Source organism: Penaeus chinensis, chromosome 37 (assembly GCF_019202785.1).
Source record: "Penaeus chinensis breed Huanghai No. 1 chromosome 37, ASM1920278v2, whole genome shotgun sequence".
Classification (NCBI taxonomy): Eukaryota; Metazoa; Arthropoda; class Malacostraca; order Decapoda; family Penaeidae; genus Penaeus; species Penaeus chinensis.
In genome coordinates, this window is record NC_061855.1 from 2898325 (window position 1) to 2908324 (window position 10000).

The window sequence follows — 10000 nt, forward strand, 5'->3', positions numbered from 1 at the left end:
GAGTTTATTATTAAAGCTATTCCAGTATTAATAGTTGGATAGCAAATTTCTCTCTCAGTAGAGTGTAATCTTGTATCATGTGAGCTTCCAAAATAACACTTCCCTCAAAAAAAAAAAAAAAAAAAAAAAAAAAAAAAAAAAAATGTCCTCAAATTTCAAGTACATGCTTTTATCATATACCTTTTCTGTTCCTTGTGGTCAGAGGTGCTAGAAGACCCCTCCTTGATAGCAAGACTGGCAGACACTAAAGCTGCTGGGGAGACAAAAGCCTTACAGCAGTTCATGACCCTTTTCGGAACCAACCCAGACCGCGCGTACTATGGAATCAAGCATGTGGAGAAGGCCAACAATTCACAGGCGATTGAGACCTTGCTTGTGTCAGATACGCTTTTCAGGTATGGGGGCCTGGGAAGTATTTTTTTCTTTCTTTCTTGTTTTTGTTTACTGTCTCTCATCTATGTTGCAGGTCTTTTTCACATGAATTTCAATTTTGAGAATCTTCAATGACCTTGGGAATGAGACACAGCTTAGCTTAGCAATTTTAAGAGTTAGTTTTATGGAAAGGTGATATGTCTGGTTTTATATCAAATTGGATCTCAACTTCTAACCTCAAAATGAAATTTATTTCTAATTTAAACTGTCACCTCATAAAGTTGTCTTTTTAAATGTTTTTATTATTGCTGTTGATGATGTTACTGTTATCATCATTACTAATACTACTACTATTATTATTATTGTTGTCATTCATGATCATCATCGTCATCATTATTATCAATATTGTTTTTCACTCATTCATCCATTCCTTCTGAGTAGGTCTGTAGCTTTCATTTTAAATGAAACTCTTTCCAGGTCAAAAGACTTAGACGAGAGGCGTAGGTACATTCGGCTGGTGGACGATGTGAAAGACAATGGAGGGGACGTCAAAATTTTCTCCAGCTTACATGTGTCAGGGGAACGTAAGTGACTTCATTTACTTACACTGTGTTATGTGTGCATGTTTATGATCTGCTGTATCCTGTCTGTTTATGTTTATATATGTACTGTATAGGATACATATGCATGAATGATGTATTGGGTAAAGGAATCTCTTCCATCATTATTCTGATTTGTAATGCAGATGATTCAGTGCCACGCTCTCGTTCCAGAACTCGACCAAATGAGCGGTGTGGCTGCCATCCTCCGTTTCCCGATGCCCGAAATTGAGGAAGAGGACCAAGCGGAAGAGTCAGACGAGGAGTGAGGTGGATTGCGGCACAAGGAAATTTTTTTTTTTTCCCACGTTTTTCTTGATTTCGATACGATAAAAGATAATCAAATGGATAATAAACGGAAATAGATTTCTTCTCACTCTTTTTCTTTTTTCTTTTTTTTTCTAATTTTATTCTTTTTCTTTTTTTTGTTCTTTTTTTTTTTTTTTTTACAAATTCTTATATTCTTATACATTTTTACTTTGTTCTTTATTGTTTTCTTCCTTCTTTTTTTCCTCTTAAATGTATCAACAGTTTTTCTCAGTACAGCGACAGTTAAATTTTTTGTTTTTTTGTTTTTTTGTCTAAATGACGTTTACTTCTGTTACAAGCTCTAATGTGTATTTACCAAATTATTGCATCCACTCTTGGTCTTTAAATGCTTGAATTATAGTAAAAAAGAAAAAAATAAGAGAGAACAGTAAACCAAAGTATTAGTTTGCACTTCGCCACCTTTAAAAGTCCATAAAATCACAGTTTTCGACACTTAACTTTTTTTCTTTTTTTTCTTTTTTAATCGCACCATTGTGATAGTCTGTAGTTGATAATGAGTGGGTTGTGATTTGTTATCATTTCTTGCTTATGTCCGGTGAAAGGCTTTGTTGTTTGATCCATTATGGTAGCTCAGCCTTTGTCCTTGTGGAAGTTGGAATTTCCCTCCCACCCTCTTGTGGTAGGATTCACGACTCATTTCTACAGCTTGAGACTGAATGCGAGGACAAGCTATGAGACTGAGGCATGTGCGAGTGTGCGTGCATCTTGCAGATGAGTAAAAGGACCCTCCTTCACTCGGTGTTGATGTTGCAATCGCTTCAAAGGCTAAACGATGAAATAATAATGCCTTAACGTCATCTGTGAACTACTCAGATATGATCACATACAAATATGATCATGTATCAATAGTTCAGTTGTGAAAGGGTAAATATTTTAAGATAGTACCTAGGATCTGTTCTTTCTACATTTATGATCCTGTTATGTACTTTCCATTTATTGTTATGCAAAAAAAAACAAAAAAAAAGTGTATGTTTGTACCTTTGTTGAGGTATGTATATGTTGGTGGTTTTAACACATTGTGGCAGTGGATATTTACTTCATAAATATACAAGGCAATCAGGATTAGTTGCAATTTTTTTTTTCTTTTCTTTTTGTTACAATTTGTAAATTGATGTCTGTGGCCCTTTTATTTCATAAATACCAAATGATCTTCAATTTGTTGGAAGATAATATTACTATTATTATATTTATATTAAAGAAGGACTTTGTAAGAAGGAATAAACATTTAGTCAATAACTAATCATCATATTACCCCTGATACTGGGAATGCATCTTTCTGACTGTTCTGTATCAGAATAGCAAATAGTTATTCTAGACAGTTTGATGAATCTAACTGTAGTTGACACATTGAAGCTTAAATAGATAGCAAAAAATAAATTGTGTTTTTCATTATCCAGGTCATGATGTTGGGAATAGCTATGACTTTTAAAATGTACAAACCTCATTCCCAGCAGCAATGAACATGTCTACATTACCTGCTTACTGCTTCCACAGTAAGGTGGAAATATGTTCAAAAGTTTGACATAAATATACATAGTTCCTTAAAAATGAATAACAAGACAAAGACTGTATATGATAATGCTAGTTTGGTATAATAGCAGGGCGAAATCTTGTAGACTAGACTGCTACTGTAAGCCAGAGTAAATAGATACCCACAGAGTTGATGACGGCAGCTGCTTAACAATTGCATTAGATAGATAAACCTAGTTGTATGAGACACTATCTATACAATTTAAAAGCCACTCATCATTAAAAATTATACATTCAGCTTATTTGCAACTGTTCATTGCTTATGAGAACTAGTGTTTCCATTCTTAGAAAAAATAGAAGCAACTGATATGCAGACTAGATGCAGCTATTGAATAATTATAATTAGCACCTGGGTTTGGAGGGGTTGGGTTGGGGGGGGGGGGGTCGAAAATGAGTTATGCCGTTTCAGATTTGTATACTACTGTAGAATTAACCACGTAAATAGAAACTCCCGCGAAGAAAAATTAGGTGGTCAAACGAGGGCCTAACCTCGGACAACTATTTCACCTACTTATGCCTTGGTGCCGCACCAACGTCGTATTTTGATATTATCTGTTGAAATGGATCACAGGAGGGTAAAAGTATCGTGCACGAGTGTATGACTGTGTGCGCTTGTGCCAGTGTGCCAGTGTGCCGTGTCTGCCTTCCTTGGTGACAAGGAGTGGGTTGGTAGCCCATGATACTCTCCGAAGGGATATTTCAACTGAGTTGAGGATTTTTCCTCATCTCAGTTGAAAGGGGACCAGGAACCATAAGTAGTAGTATCCATGTTTTAGTATTAGCTTTTTTCTTTCTTTCTCTCCCTTCCTCCCATTGTACACCCTGTTTGCTTATGGGTAATTACGTAAGAGCATATTTACATTTACCCCACACCCCATTATCTTCCCTACCTCCCATTTTCGGGAGAAAATGGGACAGCCGAGGTGGAGGGTAATGTGAGCTATAGAGGACTCATGACGGCAGAAAAAAGAGTTTAGTAGTGCGTGGATGTGATATTACTACATTATTTTATGGTCACGTGGACCGCATAGTTACGGCACAGGATTAATTCAGTGCTATATTATATTGTATTTTGTGATGCTGTGCAATAACTATTGATTTGATCTGAATGAAACAAAGAACAAGAGGTAGAGCAATGGTTGGACTTTTTCTTATGTAAAAAGTAGCCACGAAGCAAGCAGAAAAAAATATGGAAAATTAATAGAAAATTATCAAAAAAGTTTGAAGGTCGATTACTCGTAAAGTTTTTTTTGCCAAATCTCAGACTTCTCACAGCTTAGTTTTTGTCCGATCTCAAAATGCTTTTTCCCCTAAACAGAACGTCAGTATGTGCATAGAACTACGTATCATTTTTTTAAAATTCAATTTTTTTTTTTTTAACGAATTTTCAACTTTTTTTTTTTTTTTTTCAGTTATGTAACATGCGTTAATTTTGAACCAAATTAATGAATTTCCAAATTAGAATATGTTGTTTTGTTTATATGACCTAGAGGTTTTCTCAGCAAAAGTAATATAGAAAGTTGAGTGATAACTCTGGGACGTGAGAAGGCTAGAGTTAATCTAACTTTAAAAAGATTTTTCGTTGCGCCTACAATTTCCTTCGGTCAAATTAAATAAAATTCAGTATGAAGATGCGTAAAAAATTACTCTTTCATCCGACCAAATTTCATTAAAATCTGTAATACTATTTTCTAATTTTCAACAAAAAAAGTGAAAATCAGCATTTTCTCAGGGACGGTCCCCTTAAATAACCTCAACTTAAATTTTCAATGGAATGTTTCTAGTTTTTATGTAGTTTATTCTTTATATTGTTACACTATATTCTCAACAAATAAAATTACTGTGTAATCAGCTGAAAGAATATTAGGATCATGAAAAACAGGTCTTTTCTCATACTAAAATATGTGTGAAGTAAAAATTGCAAGAGGTTCATATGAAACACATAGTATTTTGATCTTTTTATTACAGAAGTTCTCATAATCTTATATAATATGATATCACAAGTATTTGTAATCTGTACAGTAAAACAAATAATTTACATATTATTATGACAAGTTTTATCACCTCCAGGAGTGCATAATGTAAAATGTCCTTTCTGCACAATAATATACTTTAATCTAACCTGAGCAGGGACGTCCCAGTTGTATGACGAGAATACACCGCCATCCAAGTACATTTGGGGCTTCTTATTTTGAAATCAGCACAAGTCTTTGGTTTCACAGTAGGATACAAAACAAGTTATGCTTCCTAAACTTTAAAAAGCTGTAAGCAGATACTTTGGACTAGAAATTATCCACTTGAGGTGGTTCTGTCTTGATATTCTGTGGCTCTATGATAATAGTGTCTGCCTGATATGGAGCCTGTTCCTGAGTTGTACCATCTTCCTTAACATATTGTTCGTACTGCTCTATGGGTTGATAGTAGTACACTTCGGTGATAGTTCCATCCTCCCGCTGTATAATTTCATGAACCTGGTGATGCTCAAGCACCTGGCCTTGTTGCTGTTCCTCGTAAAATGTTGGTTGTACGCCTTCTAACACCATCTGCTGATCCTGAAGTAAATATTAAATCAATGATTACAAATTGCTCATGCAACTTCCAAAACCTGTAATTTACAATAACAAATTTCATGCATCTTCTCTTAGAGGAAACAGAAACTTGTTGAAAGGGATGCAATTAACTCCCATATAACACACACTGAAATGATAAACAAAACCTTTGAGAAGAAACCAAATCTTAATGACCTAAACAAGCCTAAAATAAATAAATAAATAAATAAATAAATAAATAAATAAATAATAATAATATAAACAAATAAAAATCCAGTAAAAGAGTTACCCCGGAATGTAGCTGCTGGTTCTCCAACTTGAGGTGGTACGTGGCAGCCTCCAATTCTGTCTGGTGCTCCATCTGCCTGCGCCTTCTTCCTCTCTTGGCTTTGGGCTCCCCTTCGGCAGGAAGAGCGGCCACCAGCTGACTTTCACATAACAGTCGCTTGCCCTTCTCTGCCTCCTGTTCCGGTTTACTAAAAGCCAAGACAGAGTAAAAGGATTTAAAGTAATTGGTGCAATTAGGTTCAGCAGTCTTTGCAGGTGGTGATGATGATAATGATGATAAAAAATAATAATAAACAACAAATAAAAACGATTTCATAGTTATGCTTGCCGAATTATCAACCCCACACACATGAACATCCATGCACACACGTGTCAGTCTCACTTCAAGTGCTTTGTACCTCGTGATGAGACATCCCCACTCAACACTTGCAACACCTTCCCATGGCAAGATATCTCGTCTTCTGTCCCTTTGGCCAAATTTTTCCCCTGACAAGGTGTTCCCCTCACCAACCCCTTGGCCAAATTATTTCATTAAAGGATGTCCTTAACAGTTGAATCCAACAGTTAAATGAAGGTGGCTACTTTGAAGGAAATATAGCATATAGAAGTAATGGTGACATTTATAATATAAACATTTAAATAACAAGGATAATGATAACAAAGAAATGGAAATATCAACTGTCAGAACCAAAAAAATTCAAATATATTGGAGGACTTACCTAAACTGAACTTGCTGAACAGGAACTGTATTCCTAACAGCATTGTATATGTTTCGTAACTGTTCCTCCAGCTGATTGAGATATTCCTCACTATCTGTTTGCACGACTAGTTCTGTGATTTCCCGTACTAGCGCAGCACAACGGTACTGCAGAATGCTCTTTCCTTCCAAACGCATTTCTTGCTTGACCTATTGGGGAAAGGTAGTTGAAAGCAATGTAAAATGTGTGACTATTTACTTTCAATGCCTAAGGTCTAATCTTAAAAGGCAAGATGAATCCCTACTGGTTTGAGATTTTGATTTCACAAATATGTCCAATACAGACTGAAATCAAAACCAGCAGTTCAGTTTACCTTGTATGATTGTCCATCCTCATTCACTACTATGTCAACAAACACTACAGGGACTTGAAAAGAATAATTCACCTTCTACACTTTACATTTCCTCACCTTGTACATGGCATTCTGGATGTCGGAGGCTGTGGGATTGTAACGTCTGTACATCGTGGGCGGGGGTTCTCCGAAGGGGAACAGCTCCTCTTTGACGTATTCGGCAATTGACTCTTGCATCATCTTTACGGTGGAGACGCCCTGCCTCGTCAACTCATACATCTTCTGCAGCACCCTGGAGTCAACTGGCTCTTTGGTGCGGAACCTTGTACTCTGGGGAAGAGGTCAAAATGAGATGGTGACAATACAAAGAAAAAAGAAAAACTTGAGAGAAAGATCTATTTTGAATGTACAATGAAGAGCAAACTACAGACTATGATTGTCATTTACTTAAGCATATAGACAACTCAAGAAGTAAGACTCAAAACATCTAATAACTTTTCTCAAGTTGAAGCTCATGACCCAAAAAGACTTCATTATTTCTATGCAAGCCTTAATGCACTTACTTTGCCTGTTTTTTTTCTCTTCACCGTAGTTGGTGCCCCATCCTGACTTGAGATCTCTATGGTGGCCTCGGCTGCAAGGCTGGGCACTGGCTCCTGTTTCACCTGCAAAGTAAAAATGACGTGTAAACTTTCTTTTTCTTTAATAAAAAATAAAAATCACCAACTTATAGTGTCTATTCCTATTTTGGGGGCAATCCCTTAACTCACTAAAAACAAAAAAGAAGAAGAAAAAAAGAAAAAGAAAACAAGAATCTACTGCTAAATCAATGCTTCAACATACCGTCAAATCTACACAACCCTACCTAAAATAAAACTGCTTTCAAGTATCATATTTTCCTTGCAAGCCTCCCCTCTGCTCTTGCACAAACCACTTACCAGGCCAATAACTGGATGCCCTTCGTGCGCAGAAGGATCAGGCAGCCTGACATAATACCACGACTCCCTCACAAATCGGTTTGAGTAGCGCTTGTAACTGTTGATGATCTTCTTCTTGGCCAGCTTCCTCATGTGGTCTGTGGGTAGGGAGTTGATGGCCAAGAGTGCATTTGGAACCTGCAAAAAACAATAGGGGAGGTGGTGACCTGATGCAACTTTCTTTGTGGTGAATAGTTGTGTTCACAAACTCCAACCAAGGGGATGCTATATAATCATAATATGCTTTATGTAATGGACACAGATAATCTAGCTCTTGCCGCAGATGAAGTAAATACTCTGAAATCTCAACGCTAACACAACTAAATGGGATGAAGGAGAACTGTACGCACCTTATGCTGTGGGAACTTCATTACATGGTTCACGTATATTTCTGCTGGACAGTTCACCTTCTTTGTAATCTGAGTGCGGTTTCTACTCTTTGGTGTCACTCCACTCTCCTGTAGGATAATAGGGAGAACTGTTATAAGTTGCATGATACTGAAAATGCTGTACAGCTTTAAAAATAATAACAATAACACCGTCAAATTTCTCAATAATAATAATAATAACTGTCAGGATCATATTAATAATAATAAATATGATATGAAAATGAAGGAAAGCTAAAAATAACATTCTAAAAACTTGCCTGCTGCTCAATGTGTTTACGTATCTGGTACTTTTCCTTGTGCCGTTTATTGGTGTCTTGGCCCTGGTGGCACATGAGTACCCATCTGCCCACGTGCATGAAGGGCACCCCGTCATACTCAATAGGGACGCCACACTTGCCCGTGTGCGACCAGTAGTGGATGCGGCCCTTCTCGACGTTTGGCATGTATTCTTTAGACGGCAAAAGATCAAGAAAGAGATGTTAGTGATATGATACTGAAATTCAACTTTAATCTATTGTGGAGTAGGAGAAGGAGAAGGAGGATGAGGAGGAAGAAATAGAAGAAGAAGAAGAAAAAAAGACTGCACATACATTTGTAGTAAATGCGATTTGGCAGAGAGAGCCAACCGATAATACTCTTAAAGGGTCTGATATGCTTACAGTATCAAATTTATATCTCAGGTCCTAATATCCACATGGGTAATCCTTCAGAAGTATAGGTATTCGATTTCCATTGCACAGACCACTCCCCTTTTCGGGTTAGGGTTTCCAGGTGTGGCAAATTTTGGTTCTAATATAGGTTTGATTCTGGGAAAGCTATATGGGTATCTAATGGAGTTCTTATTTCCAAAAATATTGAACTATTATTGTTGATAATAATGCCAGCAACAGTGAAGCTTTTCCTTTATATATCATACAAAATAAAAATAGTTTCTTACTGTATTATTATAAATCCATTTCAAACATTCAAAAAATAACATTTTCCATTCTGTGATCAGAAATCAAATTGATGCAAAATACATTTTATTACCTAGCACTAATAATGCTATATCTTAAATCAACTAAGATGCTGTAATCAAATAATATATCCATTGATAGAACCTTACTGGCTACTACATTTAAAAAGAAAGTTGCATAACAAATGTATGCCTTTATCACTATCATCAATATTCGTACAGTTAATAGAGTTCATATTTGTATTTCTTCCCTTAACACTAGCTGTCTGCCACACAATAATCAGGTGAATTCTATTAATCTTTATATTCAATAATTATATTTATGCAATTTTGATATGATGAATAAAAATAATAAAGATTACAATAGTATTGAGATAGAAAACATAACATATTGGTGAATACAAATACGTAAATGCCATAAGGTATAAGAAAAAAAAAATTTGTGCACAGTAAGAGACTGCCCAAAAACGCTTATCTGAGTCCATAGGATTTTCGATCAATTGCATAAGATAACTCGCATATTGAATACTGAGTTTGTCTTGCACTCTATCTGCCAGACATATATTGCAATTGGGGCCAAGACTGTGGATATTAGGAGGGTTTCATGGCATAATTTCTAAATATGTGGGTACTAGTGGCTTAGAGGAATCCACTGATACGACGATCATTGTCATCAGTCAAGTGCAGGTATTCTGAATATTTACATGACGTGTAAAGGCCACAGTAGTGCTTGAAACAGTCCTTTACTTAACCCAATGGCGCCGGGTATAGCAAATTAAAAAAAACTCTACGCTCTGGCGAACGGCGGCAGCGCGCCGACTCTGAGCGCGTGATATCGGTCCATCAAGCCGAATCATTGCCTCGGGGCGTTTTGGCGCGGCGCCGCTGCGGACAGCCGCATGCCTCACATCGTGCGTATTGTTATGACGGCGATAGCCGTGACCCGTCGCCATTGAGTTAA

At 36.6% G+C, this 10000-nt stretch overlaps 2 protein-coding genes across 2 annotated transcripts in view; one reads left to right on the plus strand and one right to left on the minus strand.

Annotated features, from left to right (window-relative positions):
* Positions 1–202: 202 nt before the first annotated feature.
* On the plus strand, positions 203–2678 carry LOC125045444 (protein pelota-like; the record flags this gene model as incomplete). The annotated part of the gene is given in 3 exon segments (XM_047642697.1): positions 203–395; positions 850–956; positions 1146–2678. Coding segments are annotated over 3 exon segments (395 nt in total), but the record flags the coding sequence as incomplete, so codon positions are not given.
* Positions 2679–4777: 2099 nt separating this feature from the next.
* The window catches only part of LOC125045639, a 6329-nt gene continuing 1106 nt past the window's right edge, over positions 4778–10000 (minus strand). The window contains exons 2-9 of the mRNA XM_047643046.1: positions 8342–8532; positions 8046–8153; positions 7657–7833; positions 7282–7383; positions 6836–7048; positions 6388–6575; positions 5670–5856; positions 4778–5383 (exon numbers count right to left, since the gene is read on the minus strand). Coding sequence (XP_047499002.1) covers positions 5114–5383; positions 5670–5856; positions 6388–6575; positions 6836–7048; positions 7282–7383; positions 7657–7833; positions 8046–8153; positions 8342–8532 — 1436 coding nt within the window. The 3' untranslated portion in view covers positions 4778–5113. The remainder of the gene's footprint in view (positions 5384–5669; positions 5857–6387; positions 6576–6835; positions 7049–7281; positions 7384–7656; positions 7834–8045; positions 8154–8341; positions 8533–10000) is intronic.